Below are 20,437 nucleotides of genomic sequence, written 5' to 3'. Positions count from 1 at the left end.
GCCCCCATAGGAACGCTGCGGGTGGGGAGGCTCCTAATCCCCGGGTCGCCCTTTTGGCGGGGTCAGGTCTGGCGGAAGCCTGGGAGGAGTGTAGAAGATGGTGCAGCGGACGAGAGGGTCCCCCGGAGTGCACCGGATGCGCGCAGGAAAAGGGGGGGTCACGGGGTCAGCACGTGTCGTTGGGTGTCCGGGAAACGCTGGGCCCAGCGCTAGCCGCCCGAGGCTCTCCACGGGGATGGAGGGGAGGGGCTCTGCGCGACCCCCGCGTGCGGGAGGGACCACTGGTCCCTGGATGGAAGGAGCCAGGACCCGGAGCCGCACACCCCCATCCTCCTCCCTTGGGATTCAGGTAGCCCTGATCAATGAGTGTTCTTATGGAAAATGCATGCATAAAGATGTACCCCCAGCCCCCTCGCAGCAGTATGGCTCAGTTGGTTGAACATCCTCCCATGCGCTAAGAGCTCACCAGTTGATTCCACCTCTGGACACTTGCCAGGGTTTAGGGCTCATCCCCAGGGGGCCATATAGGAGACAGCCCATCGATGTTTCTCTCTCATAATCTATCCCTTTCAAAAATTAAAAAAAGAAAAAAGTACCCCCTTCTCTATGTGGACGAAAAGCGGCCACATACTAAACCTGAAAAGCTCAGGGAAGACCTGCATGCTGGCCTTACAAACTCGGAGACCTAACATAACCAGAAAGGATGGTCTGAGATTAAAACTTTTAACTAAAATCAGTTTATGGTGGGTAGTCATGTCCTAGGCTAGACTCTTCCCTGACAAAGGTAAGTTTTCACCGTAAGCCTGTGGTCTTTTTGCATCTAGGATAACCTACGTTTGGAATGTCAAAGTGATTTCCCTTTTCCGGACCCCTCAATACATAGGTACTGCAACAGAGCAAGACCACAAATCCTCTCCTTATTGAGTTAATTGTTGACTAACTATCCTGCACCCACCTATTTAAAAAATATTTGTTAGTCATTTTACTTTTTATCCATTCCCAGAGGTTTCTCCTGCTTTGCTTTCTCTTGCCTCCCTAATCTATTACCAATGGATTTCCTGTGACCCACTTTTGTCTTCTCTTTTCATTGTAATATATAACATAAGGTGCAAAACTGTCATTCTCTGGAGCATTTTCTCAATCCGTTGAGATTTTGCTTCCCAGCAATTGTGGACATTTCGGCTCAAATAAACTCACAAAAATTCATGTTTCTTACATCGACACCTAAACCCGAAATTTTAAAAAATTGAAACGTTTTTGCCAACTTTACTTTCATTTTAAAAATTCAAACTATCCAGGAACTTATAAAGGAATTTTCCCACCTCTGGAAGGTACAGGACTGTGATTATCTTGTTTACCTTTGAATCCACATGGTAGCAGTTTGGCCCCATTTAATGCTTGATGAGAAGACGCCCACACACATGCATACATAACTAAATACTACCCATATTTTTTTATTGTTTTAAGTGGCTAAGTTTTTGTTTTTTGTGGGTTTTTTTTTTAATTAGGCTTTATTTTTTTAGAGTAGTTTTGGGCTCACAGAAAATTTTAGAATAGAGTTCCTGTACAGCCAACCCTTCCACAGAAATATGAACAGGGTTTTCCCCAATATAAACATTTTGTATTGGCATGGTTCATTATTAGGATTGATTAAACAATATATATATTTTTTAAATATATTTTATTGATTCTTTACAGAGAGGAAGTGAGAGAGACAGAGAGTTAGAAACATCGATGAGAGAGAAACATCGATCAGCTGCCTCCTGCACATCTCCCACTGGGGATGTGCGCAACCCAGGTACATGCCCTTGACTGGAATCGAACCTGGGACCCTTCAGTCCGCAAGCCGACGCTCTATCCACTGAGCCAAACCGGTTTCGGCTGATTAAACAATATTGATACATTATTATTAACTAAAGTCCATAGTTTACATTAAGGTTCACTTTGTTGTACAATTTTGTTAAGTACCCACCATTACAGTATCATACAGAAGTTTCTCTGCCCTAAAAATTCCCTGTGCTCTGCCTGTTCATCCCTCCTCCCCCCACAACCCCTGATCTACTATCTCTATAGTTTTGCCTTTTCCAGAGTATCATATATTTGGAATTATACAGTATGTAACCTTTCAGATTAGCTTCTTTCACTTAGTAATATGCATTTAAGTTTTCTCCATGTCCTTTTCTGGCTTTATAGATTCTTTCTTCTTAATAGCCAAATATTTCATTTTCTGTATGTACCACAGTTTATCCATTCACCTATTGAAGAACACCTGGGTTGCTTCCAAGTTTTGTCAATTAAGAATAACGCTGCTTTACTCATGTGCAGGGTTTCTGTTTGTATTTTAAATAGATTTTTATTGATTTCAGAGAAGAAGGGAGAGGGAGAGTTAAAAACATCGATGAGAGAGAATCATTAATGGGCTGCCTCCTGTATGCTCCCTACTGGGGATTGAGCCCACACCCCAGGCATGTACCTTGACCAGGAATCCAACCTTGACCTCCTGGTTCATAGGTCAACCCTCAACCCCTGGGCCACACTTCCAGGCCATGCACAGGTTTTCTTATATGTGTATTGATTTTTAGAGAGAGAGAAATATTAATGTGAGAGAAACATCGATCAGCTGCCTCCTGCACACACCCTACTGGGGATCAAGCCCGAAACCCAGTGCATGGAATGATGTTCAACCAACTGAGCAACAGTGGCCAGGGCTCAGAGTATTGTATTTTCTTTTTTTTTAATATATATCTTTATTGATTTCAGAGAGGAAGGGAGAAGGAGAGAGAGATAGAAAAATCAATGGTGAGAGAGAATCATTGATTGGCTGCCTCCTGCACGCCCCCCACTGGGGATCAAGCCTGCAACCCAGGCATGTGCCCTCGGCCGGAATCGAACCTGGGACCCTTCAATCCGCAGGCCGACGCTCTATCCACTGAGCCAAGCCGGCCAGGCCAGAGTATTGTATTTTCTAAGTGCTGATACTTTTAAACGAACTGACACTCCACTAAGGATATTTCCACACTTTTGTTAACCTTAGATTTCATCAGGCTTTATCTTTGTTAACATGATAGAAAAAGAGATAATCAAAAATCCACCTCGGTGTTTTAATTTGTATTTCTTTGATTTTAAGTGAGGCTAAACATATTTTTATATATTTGTTGGCTATTTGTTGTTCTCATCTACAAATATTATTATTATTATTATTATTATTATTATTATTATAGAGAATAACTCACATATTGTGCCCTTCATATATCAGATACTGAAAATAACTTTTCCCAGGTAGCAGTTTGTTAGAAGCTGCCAAATTAGAGCCGACCCCCTTACTTTCTTCTCATTGCTCTATACTCTGGAGCAGGGTTGCTCAATCTTAACACTATGACACTTAACATATGCCTGATACTCTGCTGTGGGGCTGTCCTGTGTCTTGTAGGCTGTTTAGCAGCATCCTCTACCCACCTTACACGCTCTCTAAAAATCAATGGAAAACAGTATCCTCAGGTGAGGATTAATAAGAAAAAAAAAAAAGTGCCCAGTTGAGAACCAGAGTTTTATGGGAAGGCTAAGCTACTCTAACCAAGAAACCCAACCAAATCCAGTGGCTTAGAAAAGAAGTTTTATTTCTTATGTAATTGTCCAGGGGCAGACAGCCATGCCCATGGGGTCACAGGACCCCAGATTCCTTCCAAGTGGTGTCTGCTCCTAAAGGGCCTCACCATTACCTTCATGGTCAAGGCTGGGTTGCAAGGAGGCCAGGGCAGGGAATAGGGACAGCATTCAGTTTGCTATTTGAAGGCGCACATGCCACTTCTCACATTTCATTGGCGGTAACTTAGACACCTAGACACATCTAACTGCAATGGAGGCTGGGAAATGGATTCTGGTAGGGCAGTGACGTGCCCAGCACAATCTATTCTGGAAGTAGGTGAGTGCTATGGACTGAATATCCCCCTTCCCCCCCAAAAAAATTCTTAGGCTGAATCCCAAACCCTTAATGGGACTGTAGAGAATTAAAAGGAAGACACCAGAGCTCTCTCTCCCCAACACCTTACAGTGGAAAGTCAGGTGAGCACACAGCCATCTGCAACCCAAAGGGAGAACTCTGACCAACATCAACCTTCCTGCTGCCTTGATCTTGGACTTGCAGCCTCCAGAACTGTGAGAAAATAGATCTGCTGTCCACTGCCCATTTGTGGTGTTTGTTATGAGCCTAGCTAAGAGAGAGACTTTGGTGGATGTCTGATAGCTCCTATGAGATGGAAGGTAGAGCTGAGAAACAGAACAGTATAAGGGTTTGAATCCTTTTTTTAAAAATAGAAAATCTCAAATACAAAAGTAGAGAAAACCTAATGAATCCCAGGCACCTGCCAGTTTCAGCAACTTAGGACCAATTTTGTTTCACCTGTCTCCAAAAACATTCAAACATGGCATCCCATCATGTCCTCCATAGAGTGGACAGCCTTGGGCCCACCTGCCTATCAGAAGGTAGGGTGAAGAGATCCTACTTGCACTGCTCCAGGCAGACTATGCTACATCAGGTCTGAGGCTCAGGGCAGCAGGGCACAAAGGAGACTGCATGTTCAGGTGCAAGGGCTTGTGTATGCCCATGTCAGGGCTACGAGGTCAGGACCTGAGGCCTGGAGGTGCAGCAGTCACAGTGATCATGAAGGAAAAGCTAAAAGAACTGCTAAGGTGCTGACATTGTTTGACAACATTTGACATCACTGAGCAGCAAAAGTTCTTGGCTGCCTCATCTAGGTTTTGTGTTATTTGAGATAATTAAATACCACAGTCAGGCTAATATTCTGGTCTGTGCAGTTAAAGGCATCCTGATAAAAGAGAGGCATGACAGACAGCCCAGCGGGTGTGGTTCAGCGGTTGAATGTTCACCTATGAACCAGGAGGTCCTGGTCAGGGCACATGCCAGGGTTGCAGGCTTAATCCCCAGTGGGGAGGACGGGGGTGCTGGAAGATTCTTATTATTGATGTTTCTATCTCCCTTCCTCTCTGAAATCAACAAAAATATATCTTCTTTAAAAAGGCATGACACAAATTTTTTTTATTTTTTTAAATATATTTTATTGATTTCTTACAGAGAGGGAGAGGGATAGAGAGTCAGAAACATCGATGAGAAACATCGATCAGCTGCCTCCTGCATGCTCCCAACTGGGGATGTGTCCACAACCAAGGTACATGCCCTTGACCAGAACCGAACCCGGGACCCCCCAGTCCACAGGCCGACACTCTGTCCACTGAGCCAAACCGGCCAGAGCACACACATTTTTTTAAAAAGGCATGACATGGAAGAGGTGGAAGCAAAGTTGAAGGAGCACATGCCACTTCTCATGCTGTGCTCCTTCACTTGTAGCTCAGTAACAAACTACTTGTGCTGGCTTAGCAATTTCTGCAATGAGAAGGGCACCCCATCCCTACTCAGTATGCAAGGCCTCATCAGCCAAGTCCCCTCTGTTTTCATGGGTGATCAGGACAGCTGTGTATTCACAAAAGTCCCATCTGCCTGGTGAGCTGGTCCTACAGATGTGGTACAAGGCTGTCCAGGTGTAGTAGGTGGTGGGAATGGCACCAGGTGTCTGACCAGTGGGGCCAGACCAATCCTGGGTTCAGCAACCTTGGTACTTGGGTTCTGGCAAGGAAAGAATTCAGGGCAAGACCCAAACTGTAAGAGAACATTTATTTGGTAAATTACAGAGGTAGAAAAAGTAAGTCCTAGAAGAAATAGGCTTAGGAAACAACTTATGGAGGTAAAGGAAGGGCCCTTGGAGCTTGAAGTGAGGAATGGTAATGTGAGATTTTAGGGGAGGTCCCAGGGAAAGATCTTAATAGAATATTCAGCAGTTTTCCAGGTGCATCCTTTCAGGGTTGTGGTCTCCACTGATTGATTGGTTGGCACCAGGGCAGGGGGTCTTTATTCCATGCCTGGCTGGTTTTACTGCTTACCTGGGCCTGGAGCTGAAATACAACAGGCCTAGATGTTATCTCTAGAGAGGAAAGGTCAGGGGGCCCAAACCTCTTGACCAGTGATGTGCTAGGGGAGGAAAAGTCACCCTGGGGGCAAGGTCCCACCCTACAATTGATTGTCCATTGCTGGGCACCTGGGGCTTTCCACCTGGATGACCTATACCTGGCCCATCTTCCTTGCTGTCATGTCTAACTGCCTACAGCACTGAGACTTATCCAATGCCAGGAGGGTTCTCTTCTGTACTATACTCGAATCCCTTCCTCTTTTGAAGGCAAGGAGATGGACTTTTTTTTTTAAGGGATATTTTATTTATTTTTATTTTTTGTTAATCCTCACCCAAGGATATTTTTCCATTGATTTTTTTTTTTTTTAAAGAGAGAGTGGGAGCGGGAAAGACAGAAATATCGATATGAGAGAAACACATCGATTGGTTGGCTCCTGCAGGACTGACCAGGGCCTGGGTGGGGGAGGAGCCTGTAATCGAGGTACATGCCCTTGACCTTGACCGGAATCTTATCTGGGACCCTTTGGTCCCCAGGCTGAGGCTCTATCCACTGAGCAAAACCTGCTAGGGCAGGAGATGGACATTTTAGAAGACATCAATGAGACAGCAGGATATTGCTTACCTAAGTAAGGCGGTATTAAGCAACAGTCATTCTGTCATGAGCTTTCATTGGGTCCTGCTACAGTAATAACCCCAAAGTCTCAGTGACTTGAGTTACCTCAGTTTTTCTTACTGGAGCTACCTATCAGCTGCAGTGGCTGTAGCTTGGCTGTGGCCATGTCTTATTCCAGGAATCAAAGTGAAAAAGCAGACCTAGTTGCACGCCAGCTGCTCTCACCTGGGGGTCAAGAGGGGGATGGGTGAGCCAAACTGCTTTCAAAGCTTCTGCCTGTGCTGTCAGCTGTGATTACTTTACAGCAGTGTTTGGAAGTCACGTGGCCAAGCTCAACATCAAGGAAGGAAGCAAATAATTGGAAACAATATAATCTATCACCCTTCCAAAACTCACTGTAGGCATCTTGGGTAATATTATCATTGGGCTTCCGCAACCACCGAGAGAAGGGGGGAGGGGGGGAGGGAGGGAGAGGAAAGGTCGGAAATGGCCCCAAGGGCCTCAGCCCAGGCACTGCTCAACCTTAAGGGCCCTGACTCACCGACCTCTGGGTCTGCAGCAGGAGGCAGGTGATTCCCAACAGCTCGCTAGAGAGCAGCCCGGAATTCCACATCTGCATTTCTGCTGCATCCACCTCCCCAAAACAGTGGCCTCCAAAGTTTGTACCAGTGCCTCTAAGGGAAACCTAAGCCAGCACGACAGAAATTCTGGAAAACAGAAATTCCTGGCTTGCTCCGGTCTCAATGTCTGTGTCCCCACAACGTGATGGATTCGGGGACGGGCCTTCGGGGTGATAGGGTTTAGACAGGTCAGAGGGCGGACCCCTCAAGTGGGGAAAGTGCGCGTGTGAGGAGCGGAAGGCGGCACCCCCAAGTGCGCAGTGTCACCTGGCAGATGCCGCCGCAGCTCGATGTCCCTGAGACAAGAGCAGCAAACATCACTGGACGCTCTCTAGATGCCGGGGCTGCTCTCAGTCAGACGTGTCGCCTCCCCACGACAGGGACCTCTCCTGGTCGGTGGCCACATGTCACAGACGAAACGACCGCCCTGCTCTCCTTTCTGCCTGTGGGTGTGCACACGCAGTCTTTGCAAATGGAAGTCTCGGAGCTTGGCAGGCCCCTGTTTACTCGGCTGTCGCGTGGGCCCTGTGCAAACAGCTCCTCCCCGCGCTGCTGGACACAGACGGGGCGAGCGTTACAATCCCCGGCCTGCTCGCGAGACCTGCCTGCGGGCCGTGCCGCCCTACCGCCGCACCTCGTCGAGGACGCGCCACTAGCCCTCTCGGGCTTGGGCCTCCAGCCCACGCGCCGCAGCCTAGCTCCAGGCGCGACCGAGAACTAAGTCCCGCCCTCGGCTTCCGGCTTAGAAGGCGGGGACTCCTCCGGAAGAGGCGGTGCGAACAGCCGTTCTCGCGCCGCTCCCCTTGTCAGTTCTAGCCAATCCGACCAACGATGGAAAATAGCAGCCAATCCTAGCGCGCGCGGCTGACGTCAGCCAATGGAAGCTCCGGACGACGCGCGGCATTTTGGAGCCCTGGCGGGCGGCGACTTCGTGGCGATGGCGGGCCGGCGCGGGGCGCTCATCGTGCTGGAAGGCGTGGACCGCGCCGGGAAGAGCACGCAGAGCCGCAAGCTGGTGGCCGCGCTCTGCGCCGCCGGCCATCCCGCCGAGCTGCTACGCTTCCCGGGTGGGTGGAGCCCTCGGGCGGGTCTGGCAGGTGGTGGGGAGCTGCGGGCGGGAGAGGTCGGGCGGCCGGAGCCCGGGGGCCGGAGCACCGCGAGGAGCAGGGGGAACCCAGATCCGGGGACCGAATGTGCCCGCCGTGCTCGCCCCGCCCGGTTCTCCCCCCAATCTGCCGCGTTTGTGGTTGAGGGCGGGTTTGGTGTGGTCTCATCCAAAGGTGTCTGAGAATGAAGAAACCGAGCCTCCTGCCGACCTTACCCTAATTGACCTGTGCAAAGATGGTTTACCTGGAGCTATGGTTGCCGTCTGTGGCCATCATTGGCTTTCTCACTTGTTATAGTCCTGTGTTCGCTGTGTCCTGTCCGTCGGTATTGGATGCATCCGTGCTTTTATTTTTGCAGTTATATTGATCTGTAATTGATGTACAGTAACGTGCATATGTGGGAAGTGTGCGACGAGCTTCGACATAATTATACACCCGTGAAACTCTTCACAATCAAGACTGTATCTGTCATCCCCAAAAGTTTGCTAGTGCTGTTTTGTTTTTGCTTGTTTTATTTTTTACTCTTGATAGTATTACAGATATCTTCCATTGCCACCCCCCCCCCCCACCTCTCAGTCCCTCCCCCCTTCCTGGTGCTGTTTTGTAATCCATGTCTCAGATTTCTGTTTGTTTTTTTAAAATATACTATCATTATTATTGTTATTTTAAACTTATCTTTATTGATTTCAGAGAAGAAGGGAGAGGGAAAGAAACATCAGTGATGAGAGAATCATTGATTGGCTGCTCCTGCAGGCCCCCTACTGGGGATTGAGCCGCAACCCAGGCATGTGCCTTTGCCTGGAATCCAACAGGAAACCTTCAGTCCGCAGGCTGACGCGCTATCCACTGAGCAAACCAGCTAGGGCCAGGTTTCTGTTTTGTTTTTTGTTCTGCTGTTTGCCCTCTCAGGGGTTTTGTGGCATATTTTTTAGTTTTTAAAGTAAAATATTGATCTTGAAAGTGCTTATAAAAATATCAGTATTCAGATAACCAGGAGACAGCGTAACGCTTACAAAACAAGGAGAAGGAAATGGGGGAAATGCTATTTTGAATATTGTCCTAATCTTTAAGCCAGCCATTCTACAAATGTTAGAAATACTTCCTTTGAGGTAACTGCTCCCCAGTGTGCCTGCATACTGCTGCATTTTCTCAGGGAAGCGCCCCTAGCTTCAGGGGAAGGTCTGAACCTGTGTAGTGATGTAGTAAAATAAAACTCAGCCGAAACCGGTTTGGCTCAGTGGATAGAGCGTCGGCCTGAGGACTGAAAGGTCCCAGGTTCGATTCCGGTTGAGGGCATGTACCTGGGTTGCGGGCATATCCCCAGTGGGAGATGTGCAGGAGGCAGCTGATCGATGTTTCTCTCTCATCGATGTTTCTCTCTCATAGATGTTTCTAGCTCTCTCTCTCTCTCCCTTCCTCTCTGTAAAAAATCAATAAAATATATTTTTAAAAAATAAATAAATAAATAAAACTCAAACTTAGACTTGAGTCAGGACCAGAAGTTTAGTACAAACTATTCTAATGTAGATGGAAAGCTTCATTTTTGTGTGTTTCTTTCTTTTTTTAGAAAGATCAACTGAAATTGGCAAACTTCTGAGTTCTTATTTGGAAAAGAAGAGTGAGGTGGAGGATCACTCAGTGCACCTACTTTTCTCTGCAAACCGCTGGGAACAAGTGTAATACCATTGCCCTCCATCTCTCCCCCAATGCTTTTCTCCCTCTTGAGATTCGGGAGGGGAGTGGATAGTGATGCCAGAGGCTGTGCCTTTACAAGGTTCTTTTATTCACCAGTCCTGTGACCAGATCTAATCGCTGTATATTCCCAAAGAGCACTGATTAATGCTTTTTCTGCCTCCTGTCCACCACCTCTTTGTAATTAATTTCCTTTAGGTAGCTTTAGGTTTACAGAAAGGGTTATCAGGAAGTACTAAATTGTCCCACACCCCTGTCCCTTCCTCCTGCTCCCCCACAGTTTTCTTTCTTTTTTTTTCAATCTATTTTTATTGAGTTTTTTCAGAGAGAAAGGGAGAGGAATAGAGAGTTAGAAACATCGATGAGAGAGAAACATCGATCAGCTGCCTCCTGCACATCTCCTACTGGGATGTGCCCAAAACCAAGATACATGCCCTTGACCAGAATCGAATCTGGGACCCTTCAGTCCGCAGGCTGATGCCTATCCACTGAGCCAAACCGGTTAGGGCCCCCCACAGTTTTCTTTTCATTTTTTTTTTTAAATATATTTTATTGATTTTTTACGGAGAGGAAGGGAGAGAGATAGAGAGTTAGAAACATCGATGAGAGAGAAACATCGATCAGCTGCCTCCAGCACATCTCCCACTGGGGATGTGCCTGCAACCCAGGTACATGCCCCTGACCGGAATCGAACCTGGGACCCTTCAGTCCGCAGGCCGACGCTCTATCCACTGAGCCAAACCGGTTCTGGCAACAGTTTTCTTGATTATATATTTGTTTAACTGAAGTTCACAGTTTAGGTTGGTATCTCATCCTCTCTCCCAACCCTTTTTTGTTTTACATCTTAGTAGAGTCCTCTCAACATTTAACTGTTTACTGAGCGATATGGTGTGTGCTTTCAGAGGCTCTTGTTTCCATTTACACGTATGTAGATAACACAGCATTGGAGTTGTTTCATTATAAATAAATGGGAACCTACCATAAAAATAATTTTGCAGCTGCTTTCTAACTGCCTTACAGACCTTTGATATCTGAAGGAGGCCTCTCTTCTCACTCTTTCTTAGTGCTGTAGCTTGCTCACCAGAAGGGCGTTCACAGCAGATGTTGATGGACATTCAGGGGTTTTGCATTGTCCCTCTTATAAGCAGGGACAATGCTCTACTCTCTGCTTAGCTTGCTGTCTTGCTTGGAAAGGCCTTCCCCACTGTAATACCACTCTAAGGACACCAAGACCATTTTTATAATCTCACATCTGCAATTTATGGATGTAATTGTTCTGATTTTGTTTTGTCTTTGTGGTTTGTAGAAAAGTAATGTAGGCCCAAATCAAACTGAGAAATAATGCTAACTATTTCCTAAATAGTGGTCTTGTCCCTGGTGTGGAAAAGACCTCCTGTCGGTTGTCCCTCTGTTCTGACACAACACATAGTCCCCTTTGCAGATCATTCCAGCCACTACTGCCAGATTAGTGTTCCTAAGACCTGAAAGTCCTTGGGTGATAGGTCAGGTGCTGAGTTCACAAGTGGTACCATTGTCCACCATCTCTGTGACCTTGGTGTCTTGCTCAGCCCTCAACCACAGCTTCATCATTGGCACAACAGTGCCCCTTGTAGGTCTGGTGTGACAGTCACCTGAAGTCGGCCAGGTAGGGTGGGAGCAAGTGCTTGGTAAGCCTCGGCTGTTTTGATTTCTCCCTTGTACTTGAAGCACTTTGTGCGGAAACTGATTATTTCCTCCAGCCATTTAATCTTTCACCCTTAGTTTTGCTTCATCTGAACTGGGTTGATGGTGGTCCCTGAAAATACCTCAAAACAATGGGGGTAACACCCTCCAGATCCCTCCCTATCTCCTTTTACCAAAACCTGCCTGCCCTCTATGGCCGTAAATATCTCCATGCAGGAACATATCCCTAGAAATAAGTGATTTCTCTTACTTCCCATGGCAATTTGCTACTCTGCCTGTTTTTAAACTTATTATGAAATAATTTCAGTCAGCTGAAAAGGTTGTAAGACTAGAACCAAGAATTCCCATAAGCCTTTCACCAACCTTCACCTATGATTAACATTTGCCACATTATCATCTGCTCACTCTGTAAAAAGTTACAAACCATTTATAAAGTGCTACATTTGTCTGATGTTTCCCCACAAGTAGACTTAGGTATGCAATTTTGGTTTTGGGTTCTTAGTGCATTGGGCAAGAGGGAGGTGAGGCATTTAGCCATCATTTGCAGGTTCCCTGGGTCTCTTAGGAGGCTGCTGGCTAGGCCCTTCCACTAAGTGACTGTCTTTCCTGTTGTAAATAGTTAGGAGGGACGCCCACCCGTGTAACTCAGCGGTTTGATTCTGGTCAGGGCACATGCTGGGGTTGCAAGCTTGATCCCCAATAGAGGGTGTGCAAGAGGCACCTGATCAATATCATTGATGTTTCTTTCCCCCTCCCTCTCTGAAATCAATAAAAATGTTAAAAAATACTTAAAAGGGGAAATACTACAAAACTATATAAACATCCCCTTAGCAAACTCTGACCCTCTGCTGTAGCATTCATGAATAATTCTGCCCGAGGCAGTCATTGTGATTTCAAAGGGCGACTTTATAATTCCATTTTTTCTATTTTTGTTAGTTGGCATTCTGTAAGGAAGGGCTTTCCTGCCTCCCCCATCCATTCGTCATCAGTGTGGACTCAGGTTCTTTAGTCAGTTGGTCACAAGCTACTCCTGTTTTTTGATGTTCAGGTTGTTCCAAATTTGGCTGGTGGGAGGCTTTTCAAGCAGGTCCATTGGTTGTGTTCCCAGGCCTTTTTTTTTTTTTTTTCCTTAACTATTTTATTGATTTTTTTTTTTTGCAGAGAGAAAGGAAAAGGGAGAGTTAGAAACATCGATGAGAGAGAAACATCAATCAGCTGCCTCCTGCACACCCCCCCATTGGGGATGTGCCCGCACCCAAGGTACATGCCCTTGACCAGAATCGAATACGGACCCTCCAGTCCGCAGGCTGACACTCTATCCACTGAGCCAAACCAGTCAGGGCCCAGGCCTTATTTTTAAGAGCTTGCTTTTTGGTATAACAAGATGTTTAGGCTTCTCATGTTTTCTGCTTCAGCCTGGGAACCAGCTGTTTTTCTCTTGTGGGGAATGGTGTTTAGAAACCAACATCTGGGTGCTAGGTGTGCTCACTGCTAGTGGGTGTCCCTTCTGGGGACAGACCTATACGTTCGTCTGCTCTGCCTCTGTATCTGTTTATCGACTTTCGTTTCCCTTACCCGTGGTTTCACTTTTCATGTTTCAGTTACCCACTGTCAACCAAGGTCTGAAAATATTAAATGGAAAATTCCAGAAATAAACAATTCAGAAATTTCAAATTGTGCACAATTCTGAGTCACAGGATGAAATCTTGAAATGTCCTCTGTCCCTCCCGGGATGTGACTCACCTCTTTTGTTCAGCATCTCCACACTGTAGATCAGCCGTTCTGAACCTGTGGGTCGCGATCCCTTTGGGGGTCAAACGACCCTTTCACAGGGGTCGCCTAAGACCATCGGAAAACACATATATAATTACATAATGTTTTTGTGATTAATCACTATGCTCTAATTATGTTTAATTTGTAACAATGAAATTGGAGGTCACCACAACATGAGGAACTGTATTAAAGGGTCGCGGCATTAGGAAGGTTGAGAACCACTGCTGTAGATGCTACCTGTTCATTAGTCACATCAGTTTGTGTTCAAGTCACTCTTATTTTACTTAATGATGGCCCCAAAGCTCAAAAGTAGTTATGCTGGGGAAAAAAAAGAGTAGTTATGCTGGCAATTTGCATATGCCAAAAGAAAAAGTAAGGGCTTCCTTTAAATGAAAGGTGAAAGTTTTTCACTCAAGGAAAGAAAAACAGCCGAAACCGGTTTGGCTCAGTGGATAGAGCGTCAGCCTGCGGACGGAAGGGTCCCAGGTTCGATTCCGGTCAAGGGCATGTACCTGGGTTGCGGGCACATCCCCGGTGGGGGATGTGCGGGAGGCGGCTGGTCGATGTTTCTCTCTCATCGATGTTTCTGACTCTCTGTCTCTCTCCCTTCCTCTCTGTGGAAAATCAATAAAATATATTTAAAAAAAAAAAAAAAGGAAAGAAAAACATACGGTGAGGTATCACTACAGTAGGAACAAGTCTACTTATGAAATTGCCCAATTTATAAATTCAACTTTATTATATATAATATATATTATATATATATGTGTATGGAAAAACAGAGTATATAGGGTTTGGTACTATCTGTGGCTTCAGGCATCCCCTGGGGGCCCTAGAATGTATCTCCTGCAGATACGGGAGATGACTGCACATATCTACACTGAAACTCAGTTCATGCTGATACCTGTTGCAGTCCAGTATCACAGGCTCCCCCACAGTTTTCTTGTTTATATCTTTGATTAACTTAAATTCACAGTGAAACAAGTTCCCTATTGAACCACAGACATCACTGAGAGTGGTTCATTAGGGGACCTGCCCGCCCGCGGTCCACACCTCTGTAAGAGCCTGCGTAGTGGTCAAGGTGGTGGGCAGCTCTGTCCTTAGCACATGGGTACAGAGAGTGCTGTGTTCAAGTCTCTGGGGCAGGTTTTCCTGTGTGTTCATGTGGGATATGGTTATGTTCATTCAACTATACAATTTTAGGTTTTTTTTCATCTTTGTTGATTTAATTTTCATTTTTTTAAAATATATTTTATTGATTTTTTACAGAGAGGAAGGGAGAGAGATAGAGAGTTAGAAACACTGATGAGAGAGAAACATCGATCAGCTGCCTCCTGCACATCTCCTCCGGGGGATGTGCCCGCAACCCAGGTACATGCCCTTGACCGGAATCGAACCTGGGACCTTTCAGTCCGCAGGCCGACGCTCTATCCACTGAGCCAAACCGGTTTCGGCTAATTTTCATTTTTTAATTCATAAAACATTATATGGTTCTAAAAGTTAAAACCATACAAAATATGTCACTGCCCTTCCCATTTCCCATCTGTCCAACACCTGTCCTCCGCTGTGGGGAATAGTGTCCCCTCAAGTATTTATTTATTTATAAAATGAGCAAATGGGTATGTGTCGTCCTGATAACCTTTTTTTGTGTGTGTGATACACCTTATTGAAAAGGTAGTCAGCCATATGTACTTGTTTGTACTTTGCTTTATTAGTGACACATTAGGAGACTGGTTTATATCTCCTTATGGACGTCTTTCTCGTTTTTTTAAAAAAATATTTTTATTGATTTCAGAGAGGAAAGGAGAATGAGAGAAACATCAGTGATGAGAGAATCATTGATAGGCTGCCTCCTGCACGCCCCCTACTGGGGGATCAAGCCCGCAACCCGGAATGTGCCCTTGACCGGAATCAAACCTGGGACACTTCAGTCCACAGGCTGACGCTCCATCCACTGAGCCAATCCGGTTAGGGCTTTCTCATTCTTTATACAGTTGCACCTTCTCAGTTGTGCATGTGACATACTTCCTGTTTGCAGGTTAGGTAGTTTTTTAATGGCTTGGAATCACAAATGAAGCTGTGATGAGAACTGCATCTCGCTGTTGCAAGTGTGATCTCCCATCCCTACTCTTCTGTGGGCTTCTCCAGGTCACAGGTGGCAAAAATCCTTTTGTTCCCCAAAGTGCAAGCGATGCTTCTTGCTGATGTCAGACCTTTGTCTTTGCACATCTTCCTAAGCTACTGTCACCTGTGAGAATGTTCTCAGCATCATCTTCTGGCGGAGTCTCTCTTGCCCACAGGCTTCCCTGCCATCTTTGTCAGTGATGTCTGTGGTTCCTTAGGGGACTTGTGTTTCACATTGGGCTTTGCTGGGAGTGCCTGTGTGGCATCTTCTAGGAGGAGATCCAGAGCTCTTTTTTTTTTTTTTTTTTTAATCTTTCAATAAGAAATAAGGTTACAAGTCACTGGCCCGTAATCCGTCAGGTTACTGAATTACTGAATTGTCATCAGGATGATTGTAACATGACAGTTCTGGGGATGTGGAGTTGGGTCCATGGCTCAGAATCATTTTCTGTTTTTTTAGGCCATTGATTAAGGAAAGGTTGAGCCAGGGCATCACCCTCATCGTGGACAGATATGCGTTTTCTGGTGTTGCCTTTACCAATGCCAAGGAGGTGAGTGCTGCCCAGCCCGGTGGGATGCCGCTAGTGTGACTGTCTAGAGCAGGGCCATGACATCACACAGCAAGTTGTGTGGTCCTTATGTCCATCTGCTGTAATCTGGTCTTATCTAAGGGAAAGGCAAACACTGGTGTAGATGCAGCTTGTTTTCACATCACACATTTCCAGAGGTGGTCTGTCAGCAGGGCTTTCTATCCCAGCCTTGTGTCCAGACCAGATGGTGAGAGCATCTGGTGCTTTGTTTATATTTTCCTGACTTCCTGTCCCAGGTAGAATGGCAGTGACTGTACTGCCCCTTATTTCTGCTTTTTATTTAGAAAGTTTCAAATATGTACCAGCAGAGAAAATGATAAATCACCCAGTACTGTGACCACCAGACACATCATATGCTTCATAAATGTTTCAGTATGCATCCCCCAAATACCTTTTTTAAAAAATCTTCACCAGAGGATATTTTATTGATTTTTAGAGAAAGAGGGAGAGGGGAGAGAAAGAGAAACATTGATGTGAGTAGAACATTGATTGGCTGCCTCCTAGACACCCCCTACCTGGTATTGAGCCAACAACCTAGGCATGTGCCCTGACTGGGAATTGAACCAGCAATATTTCTGTGCAAGGGACCATGCCCAACCAAGTGGGCCACACTGGCCAGAGCTCTATCCACTTTTGAATGTGCTCACAAAATTAAACCAGAAGGAGGTGCCATGGGAAATAGTAAAACATTCACGATCTAAAAAATCAAGTCACTACTGGGATCCTCACTTCTTGCTGTCTCAAGAAATGGTAGCTCATTGCCCCTCCTTTGGTATGGATTTTAAAACAACACATTAGACCCCATTAGGCTTCTTTCTCTGATCATCAGTTTCTTTGCTGCAGAACTTCTCTTTGCATTGGTGCAAGCAGCCAGACGTGGGCCTTCCCAAACCAGACCTGGTCGTGTTTCTTCAGCTGAGGTTGGCAGAGGTTGTGGAGCGGGGCGGGTTCGGCCAAGAACGCTATGAGGATGGGGCCTTCCAGGAGCGGGTACTGCAATGCTACTACCAGCTCATGGAGGACAGGACTCTAAACTGGAAGGTGAGTCGCCCTAGTGCCAGAGCTGCACCCAGGAGCGTGGGCACCCTCAGGGTCCCGGTGCTAGCTTCTCAAAGTGTGGAAATTGGGTGTCTTGTAGGTGGGTTGGAGGACAGTTTGACAGGCACTAGCCCCACAGCAGCAATCCTCCCTGGTGGGTCCTTTCCAGAGCTGACTGCTCAGCAGGTTCCTGTCCTCTGCTGAGCATTAGCCATGTGACCTTGTCATCCAGAACATAAAATCCCTGAGTTACTCCTCACATCACCTTCCATGCTTATTGGAAGAGTAATACTTTATCTTGCAGTCTGTGCTTAGGTCCTTGCATCAGAAGTCTGAACTTGTCCATTTGGGGGCCAGCCCTCAGTTCACCCCCTTTCAGCTGCTGGGTCAGAGACTGCCTCCCTTACGCCCCTTGTCCTGCACAGTGCCAGCTCCTGGGTGTTCCTGCTGTGGGGGGCATGCCTGTCTCCTTACTAGCTCCTGGGAAGGAGATGGCTCCTGACTCTGCTGGCCTGGCCTGGGGTGCTTGAGCCCGGACACCACCCCCATGGCCCACTCAGCCATCTCCCTGTGCTGGGGCTCTCCTTCATCTCAGCGCCCATCATCCGGTGCCCTGACCTTAGTCCCAGGCATCAGCCTTACTCCTCCCTCCCTGCAGATGAGCTACTGTTCCTGCCAGCAGTGCCATAGCAGATCCCACCACTGCCTTCTCTCGGGCACATCTGAGTGCCTGGGCTCTAGGGGTCAGGCGGTGCTGCAGGTGCCACCCCAGGCTCGAGAGAGCCACTTTTATCCTCTGTTGACCAGGTCCACTGCCGGTCACACGCTGCATCCATGTGACTCTGAAAGGTTAAGCTGTTGACCCTGTCATCTGGCGTGTGCTTCCCCACCTCCGTCCTAGGAGCTGAGCCTGCTGCTGGGGTGGGCTCATTTCTCTTCTCTTTCATGTGTGCTCAAGTCAATGCGGAGCTGCATGGCCTGTCTAGGGTGACCACAAGCCCTTCCTCCCTATGAGGGAGTAGCAACATAGAGCCTCACATGGCTTTCACATGTACTGGTGGAATGTCTCACACTGAACCCTGGAGTCATTTTCACATAATTTAAATGATTCACATAACACATTTCAACATCTGCAAGGATCAAGCCAAGAATGTAGAGTGCTAGGAATATGAATCAGAAAACTTTATCTCCTACTGGCCCACACTGGTGCTCATCTCTCCTTCCACGTTTCCAATCATGTTTTGTTTCCCTCAGCCTGAAGAACTGCCTTTTCTTATAGGGCAGGTCTCCTAGCATAGAATTCTCAGCTTTTGTTTATCTGAAAGTTTTTTGTCTTTTTTTTAGCATTCTTTTTCAAAGTTTTTAAGCAATAAGATACTTCCAGAAAAGTTGCAAGTATAGTACAAAAACTTCCCGAGGACCATTTGGAAATTAATTGGTGGCTAACGCCCCTCACACCATCCAGTGTTGCTGTCCGGGAAGGTCTGTGTAAGAGCTGTGCTGCTGGAGCAGTGGCTGGCGAGGTGACCTTCGGGGTGTACTTGTGTGGGGTCTCAGGAGTCATTCTCATTTCTGCCTAGTCAGACCTCATTATTGCATTTTTCTGAGTTCGTCTACACCCCCCAGGAGCTTTTCCAGAATTGGCTGTTCTTGGCCTAGACCAGTGATGGCGAACCCTTTGAGCTCGGTGTGTCAGCATTTTGAAAAACCCTAACTTAACTCTGGTGCCATATCACATATAGAAATTTTTTGATATTTGCAACCATAGCAAAACAAAGACTTATATTTTTGATATTTATTTTATATATTTAAATGCCATTAACAAAGAAAAATCAACCAAAAAAATGAGTTCACCATCACTGGCCTAGACCTAGATCGATGGTAGGAGGAGGACTTGAATCCCCAGCCTCCCACATCCTGGTGGAGATGTTTTCTCGTGGACTGGCTCCCTTGGTACCAGAGGTCCTCATGCTTTCCATGAGGACACAGCATTTAGTGAGTGAATTTTGTGGCCGAGGATGTGTGGGAGTATAGCCTAGCACAGGCATTGCCCTCTCTCTGCCTCCTCAGCCAGACCTGAGGAGAGCTGATGTGTGGTTACCTGGGGGAGTCACGGGGAGGAGGAAGACGATCAGGAGGATGGGGTGTTTATTCTGCTTCTGGGATGCAGCAGGTATGTGGGTTAGCTTCGTCCCAAGGATATAAGCAAAGCCCTCCCGGCCCAGCTGGGGCTGAGGGTCAGAAAGGTGTGAAGGACTCCAAGGGGCCTGTACTGTGCCCTTCCCACACCCAGCCCTGTCTGAAATCCACATGTTCACCGACAAAGGTGAAGAGCATTAACCATCCTTTTTCTCCTGACATCCCATGGAAATAGGTGGTTGATGCTTCCAAAAGCATTGAAGACGTCCACAAGGAGATCCGCACGCTCTCTGAGGATATCATCCAGGCCGCAGCGCAGAGGCCGCTGGGGAAGCTGTGGACATAAATGTGGAGGGGCTGTCCCCTTCCCTGGGTCCTGCGAGGCCGGAGCCTTATGAAAGGCTTGATGTGCAGTGTTCACATTGCACAACATGGGGGCTGTGCACAAGTCAACAACAAGCAGAGCTACGAGGAGCCTCTCGAGAGGCCTGGGCACAGGGACTTCGTGGTATGTCACTCAGCCTTCTGCCCTCTTTCACCCTGAGGATGTTGATAAATCATTATGCCTTTTATTGAAACTTAATGATAACCATATCCAAGCAGGTTCAAGATAATTGATGTGGCAGTCAGTTTAAAATCTGAATTTCTTACAGGCACGAATAAAAGTTACTTTGAAAGTATGTCGTCGAAGGCCTCCTCTCCTTAGAGTCCTTCCGGGTGGGAGGGCCCTACGCTGGCCCAGTAGGGCTTCTCTGGACCACCCCCATTGGACTGGCCTCACTGGGTCTGGCTGGCTGTGTCTTGAGGTATGAAGTCCCATTTCATCTAAACATAGTACCTTTTTAAAAAAAATATATTTTTATTGATTCAGAGAAGGGAGAGGGAATCATTGACTGGCTGCCTCCTACATGCTCCCTACTGGGGATTGGACCTACAACTGGGCATGTGCCCTTGACTGGACTCAAACCTGAGACCTTTCAGTCCATAGGCCTCTTCTCTATCCACTGAGCAAAACCAGCTAGGGCCAGCTGGTACCTTTGTTCTTTCTGCTGTGGTCCTAAATGCCAGGAATATAATT

At 46.8% G+C, this 20,437-nt stretch overlaps 1 protein-coding gene and 1 long non-coding RNA gene across 2 annotated transcripts; one reads left to right on the top strand and one right to left on the bottom strand.

Annotated features, from left to right (window-relative positions):
- Positions 1–5,664: 5,664 nt before the first annotated feature.
- LOC132238447 (uncharacterized) lies at positions 5,665–8,030 on the bottom strand. Its single transcript, XR_009453790.1, has 2 exons — positions 7,482–8,030; positions 5,665–5,967 (listed from the first exon to the last, which is right to left on the bottom strand). It is a non-coding gene; the product is annotated as an uncharacterized LOC132238447 (long non-coding RNA).
- Positions 8,031–8,099: 69 nt separating this feature from the next.
- Positions 8,100–20,039, top strand: DTYMK (deoxythymidylate kinase). Its single transcript, XM_059703891.1, has 5 exons — positions 8,100–8,281; positions 9,888–9,996; positions 16,053–16,143; positions 17,026–17,223; positions 19,595–20,039. The coding sequence occupies exons 1-5, from the start codon at positions 8,152–8,154 to the stop codon at positions 19,703–19,705; spliced, it is 639 nt and encodes a 212-aa protein (XP_059559874.1). The 5' UTR covers positions 8,100–8,151; the 3' UTR covers positions 19,706–20,039.
- The last annotated feature ends 398 nt before the right edge of the window (positions 20,040–20,437 follow it).

The sequence above is a fragment of the Myotis daubentonii genome, chromosome 7 (genome assembly GCF_963259705.1).
Source record: "Myotis daubentonii chromosome 7, mMyoDau2.1, whole genome shotgun sequence".
NCBI lineage: Eukaryota > Metazoa > Chordata > Mammalia > Chiroptera > Vespertilionidae > Myotis > Myotis daubentonii.
Note: the sequence above shows the minus strand (reverse complement) of the source record. Positions and strands in the feature narration are given on the sequence as shown.

Excerpts from the sequence above, each read along its gene's own strand:
- DTYMK (XM_059703891.1), top strand. The coding sequence starts at position 8,152 with ATGGCGGGCCGGCGCGGGGCGCTCATCGTGCTGGAAGGCGTGGACCGC. Across the intron at positions 8,282-9,887 it reads CGAGCTGCTACGCTTCCCGG|AAAGATCAACTGAAATTGGC; the intron begins GTGGGTGGAGCC and ends TTCTTTTTTTAG. Across the intron at positions 9,997-16,052 it reads GCAAACCGCTGGGAACAAGT|GCCATTGATTAAGGAAAGGT; the intron begins GTAATACCATTG and ends CTGTTTTTTTAG.